Source organism: Sinocyclocheilus grahami, unplaced genomic scaffold, assembly GCF_001515645.1.
Source record: "Sinocyclocheilus grahami isolate Dianchi unplaced genomic scaffold, SAMN03320097.WGS_v1.1 scaffold240.1, whole genome shotgun sequence".
Classification (NCBI taxonomy): domain Eukaryota; kingdom Metazoa; phylum Chordata; class Actinopteri; order Cypriniformes; family Cyprinidae; genus Sinocyclocheilus; species Sinocyclocheilus grahami.
Genome location: NW_015505419.1, coordinates 1,582,097 through 1,599,403, shown reverse-complemented (window position 1 = coordinate 1,599,403; position 17,307 = coordinate 1,582,097). Strand labels below are relative to the sequence as shown.

Here is a 17,307-nt window from a genome sequence, read left to right as displayed (position 1 = left end):
CTGTATTAGGCAGAACTGTTAAACGACGACAACAAACAATGAAGATGGAGAATGTGAGTACTGTGTGCTCTGGCGCTACCGTTTTCAGCGCCGTCAAAATAAAAGTCCCGCCTCGAACACATCGGCCAGGCAGAAAAACTTATCGGCCGATATTTGAAAAATGCTAAATATCGGCTGATATATTGGCCTTGGCGATATATCGGTCGACCAATAAAAACAACATGGACACTCGCGTTACTACAAAGATTTGTTGATTTGTATTATTAGAGATTTCCGACTTGAGTTCACGTGCATTTTCTCAGTTGGGAAATAATTTTTCACGTGTGGTGCCGGTGATCATGCTTCTTACGTCCGTTTCGGAGAACCAGAGGACAAATAGGCTCAGGCATGGCACTGAAAGCTGCGTTCTGATTCGGTTCTAGTACATACCGGTTAAATAGGTACTGGTGCCATATTGGTACCGGGTTTCGGTACCCAACCCTAGCTTTGACATGACTACAGAAACTAAGGTCTGTCTCCAGAATCACACCAAGATTCTTGACTTGATTTTTAGTTGTTTTACCCCTAGAGTCAAGGTATGCATTCACCTTGAGAACTTCATCGTTGTTTTCAAATGCAATGACTTCAGTTTTCTCCTTGTTTAACTGAAGAAAATGTTGGCACATCCAACTGTTCATTTCATCAATGCATTGGCTGTAGACATTTGGCGATAAGGCAAGGTAAATCTGGGTATCATCAGCATAGCTGTGATACGCAATTTGGTTCTTTCTCATTATTTGACTTGGTGGGAGCATATACAGGCTAAACAAGAGCGGTGCAAGAATTGAGCCTTGTGGGACTCCGCATGTCATGGACGGCCGCTTAGACTTATGCTCTCCTATACTCACATAATAACCTCTCCCTTCTAAGTATGACCTGAACCATTTGAGAACCATCCCAGAAAGCCTGACCCAGTTTTCCAGTCTCTCTAGAAGTATGTTATGATCGACCGTGTCAAACGCGGCACTGAGATCTAGTAGTACCAGCACTGATATTTTGCCAGAATCAGAATATAAGTGAATATAATTTGTTATCTTTGTGAGCACTGTCTCTGTGCTGTGATGCGGTCAGTAACCAAATTATCATTATATCAAAGAAAATACAGAAGTGATCAGATAGTGCTATGTGGAATAATACCACGAAAAAGAAGAAATGGATGAAATGTTTAGACCTCTACTGATGAGTAAATCTAGAGTGTGTCCTCGACTGTGTGTGTCCATGCACATGCTGAATCAGGTCAAAAGTGTTTAAAACAGTTATAATTTATTTTGTAGTTTTGCTTTCTGCATTATCTATGTGAATCATTGATAACATTTCTGTGAACTCTTCAACAAAGGCTGGAGAGTATTTTGGGGTCTGTAAATAATGATAAACCGAATGCGTGGAACACCTTTCAGCACAATCCCTAGATATTCAAAAGACAAGTACTGACCACTTGCTTGCATTGATAGACATCTTTAAATAGAGCAGCTACACCTCCACCTCTCCTAACAGTCCTGCAAACACTCATGAAAGTAAAGTTGGGAGGGGCTGTTTCATTGAGGACTGTTGCACTGCAGCTGTCTTCTAGCCATCTTTTGTTTAGAAACATAAAATCCAGGTTGTTTGTGGTTAAGTCATTGATCAGAAATGATTTATTTTTTATGCATGTTTAAAAATGCTAACTTGATGTCATTGCTTTTTGTCTCAACAGCAATCTTAGTTTGATGCTTAACAGGCCGCAGATTAGATGGGTCTGTCGTTTGGCATGAGAAGGCCTTAGACTTTCTATCACGAGATAAAACCGAAATAGAGAAAGCTACAGGGACACTGGGTTCCCGCTTGTTCTATAAACATTTGTGAATGTTTCTGCTATCATAGCGGGGACCAGACACATATCACTGAGAGCTGTTATCAGTTGTTTTTGGTTCACCTAGAGCAGATGGAGGGTTTGGGCCCTGGCATTGTGGCAGCGACCGGAGAGCTCTCACAGGAGGAGGAGGGCGAGCTGGGCCCTCAGGCTTTGGTGGTTGTGGGGACTGCTGTTTTTTAGTTGATATCTGGGGGCTTGCAGCGAAAAGAGTGGGATAGTTTGGTCCCAGCATACACCAGTTCCTCCATTTTCTGTGAGAAGCTTAGAAGTGGAAATGCTGGAGAGAGGGATAATGTGTCTGGTGAGCGGGGCTCTTGCTCTGGTGTTTCTGGTGGCAGTAATATGTTGTCCAGGCTTCCCTGGCTGTTCTCCAGAAAGTCGTCCTTGGGTGCTGAGTCTTGGAGCTGTTCTGATGCGTCACAGTTCGTCTGTGATGAGCTCTGTGGGCAGGGCTCAGCCATGATGTCCATGAGCATTGGTTGTTTTGGCTGCGTGGTGTTATCAGTGTCCTTGTGGGATGTGTCAAACATATGATGACTCGGAAGCTGATATGAAGTCCTGTGGTAATTCATACTCTGTCCAGGTGTGTGTGTGTGCCATTCAGGTTGAGTGGTTTGGCACACACTACTGAAGGATGATGGATGGAGAAGTAGATATTGTCTTTTAGCACTCTTGCACCAAGTTTGTTTGGGTGGAGGCTAGGGATGTCAATTTTCGTTCATTTCCATGACTGATCGTCGTTTAAATTAACGATCAATTAATCGATTAATCGTTAACCTTAATGCTGCAAAATGCGTCTATGCAGCCCGGCATGACAGGACGTGCAAAAGTTACTCAAAAAAAAAAAAAAAAAATCGGGCGCTTTCTCACCCGATTTAAAGGGGATTTAGTTTGAATAAAATGCTAGTAACTTAGCAGGATTGTAAAATGAATAGATGTGATTATGATCATTTGATAAAATTAAGAGAGCTCGTTTGAGATAATTTTACTTTGTTGACTGTTTCCTATGCCGACACGGAGACCGCTGAACGCGTCTCTTTAAATGGTTTCGTGGTGCTCGTTATTGTATTTTAAAACACAATTGCAATGTTTTCAACTGACATTATGGCATTTCAAATAAAATGATCCCAAACGTAACTGTGGCGCGTGTGGCTGTGCTGCGCAGTCAGTGAACCGCTTCCATCGGCGCTGCTGCAGCAAAACACACTGTTGCTCACATCAAACATTATCATGTGAGTATTATGACCAGTACTTAATTTGATCCTGCTGGATCCTGTTCCGGAAAATGTCAGATTTAGAATTTTTGCGTTGCAGTAGGCCTATTTGTTTTTAAAAATCCGGCATTTACAGTGCATTAGATCGTGACAGTGCATACGAAACGGAGCGAGCGCGGGTTTGACTAGATGCATTTGGAGGTTATTACTCGCGTCTCATTTGGCACAAATCCAAATGTTTCCATATTTGTAATGTATTTGAATGTTAAGCTGTTATTTATAATGTAAACTAAGTTTGTACTTTACACGCATTCGCATAGATGGAAAAGATCATCCTCTTCACATGAGCAAAAACGTCCTTAACAGCAGAGTGGACCGGTATATTACGGTCTGTTTAAACTGACCAGTGTAACCTTTTATATGTTTGGTTGACTGTACAGACTGCGATGTAAGTTTGAATTGCTAGAATATGTGGGGTGTGTGCGCGCGAGGCTCCGGCGCGATCGAACAGCTGAAACATAAAAAAACTTGTTTATGGAGCGCAGCGCCACATTTCCGTTTTAAATCTCTTATCTTAATTATTTAAGCCAGATATATTTCGTTTTTTTTTTTTTTGAAAACAAATTGTTATTTTTATTTAGGCCTATTACTTACATAGGCTATACATTTTACTTAAAGCATCCCATTTTGATCCAGGGCTTGAAAACCTGTGCCTAGGCTAGTTAGGTCCTGCAGGTTGGTCACGAATTTCCACAAATTCAATAATATTTGGGCATTGTTTCTTTTCCTAAATCCTCACCGTCTAACCCTCTAATTTCGCAGGTTTATTTTATTGTCATTCATTTTTTATCACTGTTTTCACATCTAAGGGAAATGAAAGATTTCATAAGAATTAGTTTGATGTATTAATTTGTTCCCTCATTTTAGTTAAATCATGGGTTATTTAAGGAACAAAATTAATGAAACGTGGACAGTGACCACAAATTAATAAGTCGTAGGAACGTATGAACAAGTTGTAGGAATGAATAGCCTATCTGTCCGGTGTCCCGCAGCCCTGCAAAGCGCAGAGCCCGATATGAAACAATTATCTGGGGAAATTACTTAGTTACTACATTTCTATTGCTTTTGTGAACGATGCTCGTAGTTGTGGCATCACCGTTTAGTGACAGCATTGAATGCTCCGGGAAAACATATAGTCAGTGTTGGTCACAGCGCCTTTTAATTGCTGTTTTGAATCCAGCAATTATTTATTTACAAATTATAAGCTCTGATTATGACAAGTGTGGTATAAAAGCTTTGTTTATTAGAGGAATAATTGGTTAGCTGGAAAATGTTACATCGCGACCATGCTTTTGGATGCCGTTTGAGCCCATATAGCCTACATTCCCGCGGCTTTGTTCTGGTTTGCTGGTTGGTCACGAATTTCCACAAATTCAATAATATTTGGGCATTGTTTCTTTTCCTAAATCCTCACCGTCTAACCCTCTAATTTCGCAGGTTTATTTTATTGTCATTCATTTTTTATCACTGTTTTCACATCTAAGGGAAATGAAAGATTTCATAAGAATTCGTTTGATGTATTAATTTGTTCCCTCATTTTAGTTAAATCATGGGTTATTTAAGGAACAAAATTAATGAAACGTGGACAGTGACCACAAATTAGTAGGAACGTATGAACAAGTTGTAGGAATGAATAGCCTATCTGTCCGGTGTCCCGCAGCCCTGCAAAGTGCAGAGCCCGATATGAAAGAATTATCTGGGGAAATGACTTAGTTACTATATTTCTGTTGCTTTCCATGTTGAAGAACTTTGTGTTGTTTCTATTTTAATGTACTTTTAAAGTTTAAATCACATTAAAAGCTTAATTTGTACATACCGTCACCGTCACTCACAGCCGCTCGCACGTGTTTTGCGCATGAGCCGCACTCAGCCCAAAATTAAATGACTTAATCGACTATAGATAGCTTTAATCGATTGCATCTCTTATCGACAATTAATCGATCATCGATTAATCGTTGACATCCCTAGTGGAGGCCATCCAGTTTAAACAGTTGTCTATGGCCCCAGAAAAGATTGAAGTTGTCAATGAAGTTCACTCCTTTTATACTGCAGGTTCTTTGTAGCCATGTATTCAGCCCAAGCAACCGTGAAAACATGTTAGTTCCCCTTGCTGGGAGTGGTCCACTGATGAACGACTGAACTTTAAGTCTTCATAGTGTTTCAAGGAGTTCACTGAAATCCTTCTTAAGGAGTTCTGACTGCTCTTTCCGAATATCATTCTTCCCCACATGGATGATGATTTGATTTGCAGTCTTGTGCTTCATTAGAATGTTCCATAGTTCTTTGTTCACATCAGAGACGGTTGCTTGAGGAAAGCAGCATGTAGTTGTAGTCCTGCTGTTGATGTTTCTGATAATGGAGGCGCCCACTATCAGAGTCCTGGGCTCGGCTGCGCTCTGGGCTGAATCCCGCTGTCTGTTTGACCTTGAGCGCCTGTTAGTAGCGATGTTAGCTTCTGGCTGATACGATCCATGTTCAATCTCATTTGGGGATTCCTCACCCACATTCATTAAAGCTTCAAATCTGTTCTCAAGATGTATAGGGGGTGGTAGAATGCCAATGTCTGCAAGCCTTGTCATAGCCGTATCTGGGGAAGAGGATGCTACCGCAGCAATATGAGATACTCGCGACAATCTGATGTCTCGAGTGCCTTGGCGCCTCGTTCCCTGTTTGTGCCATCAATTAGTGTGTCAATCAGTTTTGGCTTGTTCCTCTACACTTGGTATTAACTGTTGAGATTCACTAGATTCACGGGACTCACCGGCTGTATGACGCAATACAGGTGCATCTCAATGAATTAGAATGTCATGGAAAAGTTCATTTATTTCAGTAATTCAACTCCAATTGTGAAACTCGTGTATTAAATAAATTCAATGCACACAGACTGAAGTAGTTTAAGTCTTTGGTTCTTTTAATTGTGATGATTTTGGCTCACATTTAACAAAAACCCACCAATTCACTATCTCAACAAATTAGAATACTTCATAAGACCAATAAAAAAAACATTTTTAGTGAATTGTTGGCCTTCTGGAAAGTATGTTCATTTACTGTACATGTACTCAATACTTGGTAGGGGCTCCTTTTGCTTTAATTACTGCCTCAATTCGGCGTGGCATGGAGGTGATCAGTTTGTGGCACTGCTGAGGTGGTATGGAAGCCCAGGTTTCTTTGACAGTGGCCTTCAGCTCATCTGCATTTTTTGGTCTCTTGTTTCTCATTTTCCTCTTGACAATACACCATAGATTCTCTATGGGGTTCAGGTCTGGTGAGTTTGCTGGCCAGTCAAGCACACCAACACCATGGTCATTTAACCAAAATCCTGCTGGAGAATGAAATCCGCATCTTCAAAAAGCTGGTCAGCAGACGGAAGCATGAAGTGCTCCAAAATTTCTTGGTTATAGCCTATTAAATATTGGTTCAAATAAAGGCAATAAATCAATTTTATAAAGGTTTACTAATACTATAGTTAACTCTGGATTCAAGAATTAGCTTTTCATTAGGGCAACTACAAAGGAGAATTTAATATTTCTAACTTTAATTGCAGAAAAATATGAATTCAATAATTAAGAGCCTGCAATATAATGGAATATTAATATTGTTAAATGCATTTTAAGAATTCAAAAATATCATTTGTTTTTTGTCCGTTATTTATTGATAAATAATTTATTTGTTTATTCCAATTGCCCTAACCCCAGCAAAACATTTATGGGGGACTGTGTGGGCCAGATGGGCTGAATTTTAGCACCAGTCCAGCCCTGATGATTCTCCTCTTCTAGGGCCAGAAAGAAGACCTTCTAATAATAAAGCTATTTAACGTAAACTCCTTAAGGGAGCTGTATCTGCTCAAAAGTTGTTGCTGCTTCTGGAAACCTGTTTGCTTTGGCTTCATATATCTGGTGTTATTGTATTTATTCTTTTAATTTGTTGTAGGCTGGAATATTTAGTGTGCATACTCATTGTATCTCTGTGTGTTGGAGATTTGATTTAAAAAACAAAACAAAACAACATCTTGACAGTTATCTCTCCTTACTTTTGACCCATGATTAGTCAAATCTGACTTCTGCAGCTCCTGTTGGATGCAGGGTTGTTGTTGTTTTTTTCCACGAAATTGGGCTGCTTTTAAACTGTTGCCATGGGTTGATTTTCCCAAATGGGTTAAAGGTTTGAAATATTGCATAAATTACAATTTAATATTTCTAACTTTAATTGCAGAAAAATATGAATTCAATAATTAAGAGCCTGCAATATAATGGAATATTAATATTGTTAAATGCATTTTAAGAATTCAAAAATATCATTTGTGCATACTCATTGTATCTCTGTGTGTTGGAGATTTGATTTAAAAAACAAAACAAAACAAAACAAAAACAAATTATTCCTGTGGTTGTGGCACCAAGATAGGCTACTATGAAGGGGGCCCTTTGGGATTGCTATAGCCCCAGGGCCCTATGTGTTCTTAATCCGGGCCTGACCGCACGCTCCCATCCGCTACCGCGATTTTTGTGTCCGCTCCCGCAAACATTCTAATACTGTATATAATTTTCGCACATCAGGGCACTGCTATCAGAATTTGGGGTATTTAAATCCCCTTTGAATGAGCGCTCGCAGTCGTACTTCACTTTTGATTTTGCAATCGCGCGCACTATGTAAAGGGAGCACATCCTACAATAAGATATTTGTTGAGGAGCAAATCCTCCAACATCTTGACATTTATCTCTCCTTACTTTTGACCCATGATTAGTCAAATCTGACTTCTGCAGCTCCTGTTGGATGCAGGGTTGTTGTTGTTTTTTTCCACGAAATTGGGCTGCTTTTAAACTGTTGCCATGGGTTGATTTTCCCAAATGGGTTAAAGGTTTGAAATATTGCATAAATTACATTTGGTTGAAATGATTGTACTCAAACATTTTGCATTCTACCTGTAATAAAACTGTGCTAAATGTTTTGGGCCACACTAGTGGGAAGCATTTGAACTGTGTTTATGATAAATGTGCATAACAGTGACTGTAAAATATGTATTTTAGGGATGGAAATTACATTTTTATATTTAGGACATGGTAGTTGCGCTACTTTGGGCTGTGTTATTTTTTACTGGCATGGGCTTGGGATGCACAAATAAAATTATGTAATAGTTGTGATCATTATTTTACCTTCCATGATCATTCACATACACTCTGTCAAGTCTGCATCAAATCAAGCACTCCGTAATCACAGATAAACTGTCTGATTAGTCAGATGTTTATCAAGAGAAGTGTTCCACAAAACAGCTATGGTTTGAGTTGATGTGATAAATACATCTTTTGAATATACCGTGTGAACTCATTGTCTCGTTAGCTCAGAGAGCTTTATTTTCCCTCCTCAATAAGTTTTGTCAGTTGTTTTGTTTATTAGTCTAATTCTTGTTTCTTGTTGCATTGGTTAGTGACTCGGTTAATTCTCTTGTGTTTCGTTCCCCACTTCTGAATTATGTTGTATTGATAAGGAGTTGTCACAAAGTAAGTCTGTTTAGTTGTGCATATCTTACAATCAATATATAGTAAATGTAAGTTAAAATGTCACCAATGTAACCGGTTAAAACTTGGAGTGGTGATGAAGTCTTAAAATGTATGGAAAGAGTCTTAAAGGGGTCATATGATGCGGTGATTTGCTTCTATTGTCCCCATTTGTAAGTCGCTTTGGATAAAAGCATCTGCTAAATGGCTTAATGTAATGTAAAAGCTACATTATATTTCTCAGCAATGAGTTTTTTGTAATTAAACCAACAAGCTTCACTATTAGGCTACTCGCTCACATATCCTCTCCCCTTCTCGCTCAACAATTTGTTAGAATTCATTCAAATAAAAATGATCTTACAGCGCTACTTTATTTCACCTCAGACTTCCACATCTAACGAGCTGTAGATAAAATAGCAAATGAAAATTATCATTATTTAGATTTCGTGCTGTAAAAAATCCATGACAACAGTTGTCCATGCTGGGGAATAATAATGGCTACTCGATGTGAATTACATAAATCATTTTAATAGCACAACCATTGAAAACCCGAGGGTCTACCATATGCATAATAAAGTGATTACTGACAATCATTTTAGGCAGGAATTAATGTAAAAACGATGTCAGATACCAGTCGTGTCTAAAGTGAAACACTAAACGGGGCCCAAAAATCAGATATGGACAAAAGATCGGATCTGTGCATTTAAGACTTGCAGTGTAAACACAGCCTTACTAATCATGTAGATAGATGTTTCTTTTTCAAAATGCATGTATTTTCAATTTGATTGGAATTAATAAATGGAGTTTCTAAATGAATATGACTGCAATATTGTTTCAGATGCTGACCAACAATCGTATCTGGAGAAACCGAACTATTGATATCGGTGTAATTGGGGCAGAGGATGCACTCAATTATGGATTCAGGTAAAGCATTGTATTAAGTGTATCTGATTGATCAGAGCTGCTGCTCAAGTGTCTCTCTCTCCCCCGCATAAACACAGAAGTTGCTATAGTAGATTATCTGTCTGACAGTAAGTCACGGAGAAAAACCTTTGAGTAATTTATAAATCAAACCCAAATGGGACTTCTAATAGCAGTCTTTATGTGGTGAGATGTAATCGTCATCATCGTAGCTTAACTTGTGAAATCACCCACAAATGCAACACTGTAATTCAAAGATATTTTATTAAGTTGACCAGAGAGTGCTGTATCCTGATGAGTCAGATTGTCAGTAGTGTGTGTATTATTCTTTCTTCAGCGGAGTGATGCTCAGAGGTTCTGGTATTAAATGGGATCTGAGGAAGAGTCAGCCCTACGATAAATACGACGAGGTGGACTTCGACGTGGCCGTTGGAAGTAATGGCGACTGCTATGACAGGTGACCGCACATGTTAATATTCTAGACTGAGTTAAGAGCTTCAGGAAGTTCAGAATGACAGGAAATTGAAATGCAACCACAGGCTATAAATTGGTCTTAGACTCTACTAAGCTTTCTCACCACATATGCTGATGGTATCACATGTGAAATGTAGCATGATGTGTGCCGCTTAAAAAAGATAAACTTTGTTGTGAGAACTTGACACTAACCGAATAAACTTTTTAAAAAATGTTTTGCTTGAAGAACATTTAAATTTTACTGTAATGAACATCATCACCGATTGATTTTATTACTGAAAATTGCATTGGATTCAAATATAGGAAGAGATACAAGTAATGGTAACACTTAATAATGAGGTTCTATTTGTTAACATTAGGAAAATTCACTATTTAATCAAAACTAAGAATGAAAAATACTTAGAATCCATTCATAAATCTCAGATTATATTAATTAACCTTTGCTAATACCTTATTAAAATCAAAAGTGTGTTTGTATTATTTAATGGAACTGACCTAACATGAAATAACAAAAAACAGTTGTTATTTTTATTAACTTAACATTCATGAAAATTAATAAATACTGTAATAAATGTACTGCTCATTGTTAGGTTTTGCATTAACTAATGTTAACTAATGGGACCTGATTGTATAGTGTTACCACAAATATTGCCATGCTTCTTTAATATTGGAAGTTATCAGTGACAAATATGAACTTGTTTTTAGATATCTGTGCCGAGTGGAGGAAATGAGACAGTCGCTGCACATCATGCATCAGTGTCTCAACAAAATGCCTGCTGGAGAGATCAAGGTAGATGATGCTAAAATAGCCCCACCCAAGAGATCTGAGATGAAGGTAAGAAATGCTTGCGTATGTATCTTATTTAAAGGTGCAGGGTGTCATTTCTGGTTTTTCAAACACTCCTCTCATATTTTTTTTTTTAGTGAGTCAAATACATAGTGTTGCATTTATTCATTTAGCAGACGCTTTTATCCAAAGCGACTTACAATTGAGGAATACAATAAGCGATTCATCATTAAGAGGCAAATAAACACAGGAAGTGCTTGCCAAACAAAAGTTTCAGGCGTTGTTCAGAGTAATACAAGCTAGACAGGGAGAGGTTAAGGAAAGAGAAAGCAAAGGTTTTTTTTTTGTTTTTTTTTTAAGAAGTAGTCAAATGATGACAGAAGAGATGAGTTTTCAGCTGTCGTTTGAAAATTGTCAGGGATTCGGCATTCCGGATAGGGGTGGGAAGTTCATTCCACCAGCCAGGAACAGTGAACGAAAACGTTCTGGAAAGTGATTTTGTGCCTCTCTGTGATGGTACCACAAGGTGTCGCTCACTCGTAGATCTCAGACTTCTGGAGGGCATGTAGATTCTCAAAAGTGAGTGGAAGTAGGAGGATGCTGAGCCTGTGGCTGTTCTATATGCAAACATCAGTGCCTTGAACTTGATGCGAGCCGCAACCAGGAGCCAGTGCAGGGAGATAAAGAGAAGTGTGACATGGGCCCTTTTGTGTTCGTTGAAGACCAGTCGTGCCGCTGTGTTCTGATTCATTTGTAAGGGTTTGATTGTGCATGATGGAAGTCCAGCCGGAAGAGCATTGCAGTAGTCCAGTCTAGAAATGACAATGGCCTGGACAAGAAGTTGTGCAGCATGCTCTTTTAGGAATCAATTATGATTAAGTCATTCGAAAACTATGTTTAACATTGTGGTACTTCAAAATGTGTGATTATCTGAACTATGCAACACTGGATTACACAATGGCTTACTCAATGGCTTGAGTTTGGGGCAACAGGAAGGGCCTGATCTTTCATCAGAAATCAGATGATCACACATTTTGAAGTACCACAATGTTAAACATAGTTTTCGAATGACTTAATCATAATTGTATGAGAAAAGTTATAAACAAATTGAATATTTCTATATAGAAAATACACACTTCAACATCCCTCTCGTCCCATGACTTGTTTTCATACAGACATCAATGGAATCTCTCATTCATCACTTTAAGCTGTACACTGAGGGCTACCAGGTTCCTCCGGGAGCCACATATACTGCTGTAGAGGCACCAAAGGTGAGTGTAACGCACATGAGCATGTGTTGACCAACAATTACATACACACCATTACTGTTCTCAAGAGAAATTTTTGCGTTGGCCTCATTGGCAGTTTTCAGTGGTTTTTGGTCGTCTTCTCATCCAGCATGGTGAGGCTGTTGGTGAATTTTAGTCTCGCAATGCATATGTGGGGAATGTGGCTTTCTAAAGTTGTTGTCTTTGTGGTCCTGTGTAAAGGTACTTTTTTTGTGGTGCTTTTGTTCAGCAATCCTATAGATTCAGTTGTTGCTGCATGACCAATGTGTGTCTGATTTCCAAATTAATGACTTTTATGGTTTGGTTATTTTCAGTGAAGCAAAACCATACAGTACAACCAGTGTATTTGACTACTGATTTGTTAAACTTCTACTGAAATCTGAACTGAACTTATCATTAGGGCTGATCTTATTTTTTCCCCCAAAAAATTTCATGTAAGTACTAATAGAATAAACTAATAAACCCATTAAATAACCGGACTTAAGAGGAATCAGAACAAGTGTTGTTATATTATTTTCCCATTCCTTCTTCACACTCAGCTGTGTTGTGCTGCAGGGTGAGTTTGGTGTGTACCTGGTATCTGACGGTTCCAGCAGACCTTACCGCTGCAAGATCAAGGCACCTGGCTTTGCTCACTTGGTAATTAAATCATTTGACTATTATGATTCAGTTATGATAATATACTCAACAATTATAATATGCTCAACAATAAAATAAGTATTTAAATAATAAAAAGAACATTCAAAAGTTTTAGGTCAGTAAGATGATTCTTATGCTCAACAAAGCTGCATTTATTTGATCAAAATTTTGTAAAACAGTACTATTGTAAAATATTTTTACAATTTAAAAAAAAAATTTTAATACGATTTTTTCAGTGTATTTTAAAATGTAATTTATACCTGTGATAGCAAAGCAGACTTCAGTGTCACATGATCCTTCAGAAATCATTCTAATATGCTGATTTGATGCTCAAGAAACATTTCTTATTATAAATGTTGAAAACATTTGTGCGGCTTAATATTTCCGTGGAAACTGATATATATATATTTTCAGGATTCTTTGAATACAAACTGTAAAAAAAAAAAAACTTTTTTTTTTTTTTTTTACATTATAATTATCTTTAGTGTTATTTTTTTTAAAGGGGTCATATGATGTTGCTAAAAAGAACATTACCGAATACATCAAGCATGTGATGGAAATGTTACGCCCCTTACCATACTGTGATGCCCTGTCCCGGCCGGAGCGACGAGACAAAAACATTAAAACCCATTATAAACGAGGCATTTGTTGCATCCAGTGGGGACATAATTATGGATTATAATGACTTATACTGTCTTTTTACGCATTGCGTTGCATCGTGCCGCGTAAACATAAAACCATGTCTGCATTTGTGATCGGAGAAATGACAAACAACAAGCCCTACTCTACACTGCCCAAAACTCACGTTTGAATCATCAGTGGCAAATTCTTTAAATATGAAAAACGTACTTACAGTCTGTGAGTCAGAACAGCCGACATTGTAGTCTACTCTACCAGGATCAGGAAACAGTCCTCCATAAAATGTGCTGCACACATCTGAATATTTGGGTTGAAGTGTTCTGGAACAGTGTTGTAAATACAACTTAACCACTGATTTCTAGTCGTGGCCTCTTTTGGAAGGCCAAACAAAGTAGTTTCACTTTCACAATGAAACACCGCATCACACACGGTGGGCTTGAGAACGGCGCGGCCGGCGGATTCGACGAAGGAGCGTCCGGAGGGCTTGCGGCAACCACATATGACAACCCCGGGCTGGAGTCCGCTTCGTCCGCGGTGAAAGCCGATCCAACTTTACAGATCTTCTTTATGCACCAAGAGCTTGTAACACTCCAAAGAGAAAGGAAAAATTGAAATCGCATCATATGACCCCTTTAACAATTTAATGCTAAATAAAGGTATCAATTTTATTTTTAAAAAATCATAGCGAGTTCAAACCTTTGCATGGTAGTGTATGGAAAACTGCTGCAAATACTGCAGGCCTTATATTTTTCCTATTTGTGTTGTGATGTTGCTCAGTGATGTGGTCTGTTTTGTCCCTCAGGCTGGTTTAGATAAAATGTCTGAAGGACACATGCTTGCTGACGTGGTGGCGATCATCGGTAAGTACTTTCTCTCTCTCTCTCTATAATTAATACTACACTTTTCAGTTCAGTCTGTTTTGTAGATTTGCATGTCACAGCAATGAACTGCACATTTGCTTGCAGTATTACATTTAAATAAGAGGCCAGCAGCACTATATAGTAAAATCTTCTCTGTTTTCCTTAATTCTTAAATCCCTCCCTGTTCTACTCTGTACTTTTCTAAACAATGTATTTGATTTCGTAGTGTTATAGCTGCTTTGGTGAAACTCTCTCGCTGTCTTAGACCCAACCCAGTGTTGCTATATCAGGCTGCTCAAATAAACAGCAAATTTGAATGTGCCATAGAGTTCACATTCTGCTTACAAATATTTCATTTGCTTACATTTTCTTTGACATTCTCCAAACACTTCAATCATCCATTCAGCTGCCACACTTATATCCCTACAAACAAACAATTGACAGTCAGAATTCTGCTTCTATAACTACACTGAAAATAATTGGTGTAGAAACAAAATTCCTAGTAAATGTCACAAATAATTACAAAGAAATGGCAAGAAATACATGGAATTAAATTATAATGTTGAATTAGACTTAAATTGTATTTTCTAGTAAAACACTTTAATAATCTGGTAAAAATATGTTTTACAGTTTATGTAATCCTTAACAGATCATTGGTTAAGAACATTTTATATAGTTACAAATGGCATGAAACATTCATATTTGAATATCAGTCAACAACTGATCTGATTTATATCTCTGAGGCTCATAAATGTTGGTCAGTGCAGTGATATTGTTTATTTTAAACATATGGTGTGTATTTTGAATGAATGTAAAGTCAGTCTACAAGAATGAACAACATGATCTAACATTGCTATAAAAAAATGTTATATACATTTTTTTTACATGCCTTCTGCTCTGTGATTGATAGTTTCAATAGTATAAAAAAAGCTTTTTACAGTCGTATAATTCAAAAAATGTTCACCTTCAGGTTGTGATGCATGTCTTTTTGCTATAAAATCTTATAAATGTAAGAACTTGTATATTCTTTAATATTTTAAGATGAACACTTACTGAACAAAAGCAACTTACATTTACTTATGTATACATCAGTTGTCTTAAATTGTATTTTCTAGTAAAACACTTTAATAATCTGGTAAAAATATGTTTTACAGTTTATGTAATCCTTAACAGGCAAGTAAAAAGCTTTTTACAGTCGTATAATTCTAAAAATGTTCACCTTCAGGTTGTGATGCATGTCTTTTTGCTATAAAATCTTATAAATGTAAGAACTTGTATATTCTTTAATATTTTAAGATGAACACTTACTGAACAAAAGCAACTTACATTTACTTATGTATACATCAGTTGTTAGAAAAATCCTAGGCTTTTTGATCTCCAAGTCATTTTATTATATAATATAATGACCCCCCCACAATAAAAACTACAGAGCTTTGATCATAAATCTAAGCATTTACTCGAAGCAAAATAAACAAACACTTCTCAGTTGATATTTTTAATTCAGTGTGAAAATCTCTGAAAATTAAAATGACATTGGAAAAAATATAGCTTACAAAATTAATTTTGAGTGTTTTATTAGCAATTTGATGTTGCCCTGAGGCTCAACCTGTTGTCTTTTTCCACAGGCACTCAGGACATCGTGTTTGGTGAAGTGGACCGTTGAGGACACCAGTGTCTGATCTTGATTCTGTCTTTGTGATCCATTCTAGTGATATTATGACAGACGTTACTCTCATTTCTCTATGTAAATGTTTATGAAACCGAATAAATATTTAAAATCTGGGAAAAACCGCAAAAAGGTGTTTTTATCTAATGTGACTTGCGAACAAAGAAGGCTACAACTTTACAAGTGCTGATTGTAAAAGTGCAAACTTGCACGTAGATTCTGTGCATGCACAGATGTGTATGTATATATTAGTGCTGTCAAACAAAGTTTTTGTTTGCATAAGATGTGTGTGTGTGCTGAATATATTTATTATGTATATATAAATACAAACACATACAGTATATATTTTGAAAATATTTACAAGTCCTGCACACTTACTTCCAGTTGCGCACACATGCGTTCAAGTGGCTATATTTATATTCATATAATTTATATTATAAATAAATATATTTAATATATAAAAATGACATATTTTTCTGAAATGTAAACGTGCATGTGTTTGTATTTATATATACATAATAAATATACACCGTACCCACACATATATTATGCAAACAAAAACTTTTATTTTGGACACAGTTAATCGCAATTAATCATTTGACAGCACTAGTATATATGCAAAATAACTGCAATTAACAACGCTGAATCAGCATTTCCAAGGATCAGCAGTCTAAAGCAGATCACATGGTTTTCGGCCCTTTTTCCTCTTCGTCACTCAAGGGTGGGGGTGGTTTATCTTGAAAACTGACATATTTTCACCACAACTTCCCTCTTGTCGGCCTCTGATGTGCTTTTCACATCTGTTCACTGAAAGTCTTCTTTGGAGGTGTGCGTCCCGTGAGGTTGTACGCAGAAGCAAAGCCAAGTTTTTATGATGAGGATGATGATGAAGGTGGGGTTGCCCTTCTCTCTTCTTTCTATTTGGCTCAGCTTCGGCAGTGCTGGTAAGTGTTCAATGCTGGCGCTCTTTATCTGTGGCGAACGTTGTGTTTTGCGAATCTTGTGCGGTTACGTCGATAGAAGTGCTACAGGTTGACAATGTTATCAACTAATTTAAGTTTTCAATTTTAAGCTGCTTTTTCATCTTGGAAATATACTTAATAATTTTGATAATGGCAATTAAGAATTTTAAATGTATTACATTAACAACTTTCCCTTTTTAGGGAAGGCCTGATGGCTATTGCAATTTTTTTATGGTATATAACAAACTAAAACCTTGCAAGGACAGTGGAAAATTCTCTTTTGAATTACTCTTTTGATTTTATTTTATTTTTTTAGTTTTCAGGTAGTCATTTTGTCTGCTAAACTTGTGAAGATTAACACATTATGGACTTCCTCTGGGCTTGTTCATAAATTATGAAATAATGCCACTAAA

At 37.3% G+C, this 17,307-nt stretch overlaps 2 protein-coding genes across 2 annotated transcripts in view; both read left to right on the top strand.

The window, feature by feature from the left end:
• LOC107597916 (NADH dehydrogenase [ubiquinone] iron-sulfur protein 2, mitochondrial-like) overlaps positions 1-16,055 on the top strand; it is a 23,888-nt gene extending 7,833 nt beyond the window's left edge. The window contains exons 7-13 of the mRNA XM_016289120.1: positions 9,496-9,581; positions 9,916-10,035; positions 10,758-10,887; positions 12,015-12,110; positions 12,684-12,767; positions 14,209-14,266; positions 15,892-16,055. Coding sequence (XP_016144606.1) covers positions 9,496-9,581; positions 9,916-10,035; positions 10,758-10,887; positions 12,015-12,110; positions 12,684-12,767; positions 14,209-14,266; positions 15,892-15,929 — 612 coding nt within the window. The 3' untranslated portion in view covers positions 15,930-16,055. The remainder of the gene's footprint in view (positions 1-9,495; positions 9,582-9,915; positions 10,036-10,757; positions 10,888-12,014; positions 12,111-12,683; positions 12,768-14,208; positions 14,267-15,891) is intronic.
• A 607-nt stretch (positions 16,056-16,662) lies between these two features.
• Positions 16,663-17,307, top strand: part of LOC107597895 (high affinity immunoglobulin epsilon receptor subunit gamma-like) — a 7,030-nt gene continuing 6,385 nt past the window's right edge. The window contains exon 1 of the mRNA XM_016289100.1: positions 16,663-16,876. Within this exon, the coding sequence (XP_016144586.1) occupies positions 16,804-16,876 (73 nt within the window). The 5' untranslated portion in view covers positions 16,663-16,803. The remainder of the gene's footprint in view (positions 16,877-17,307) is intronic.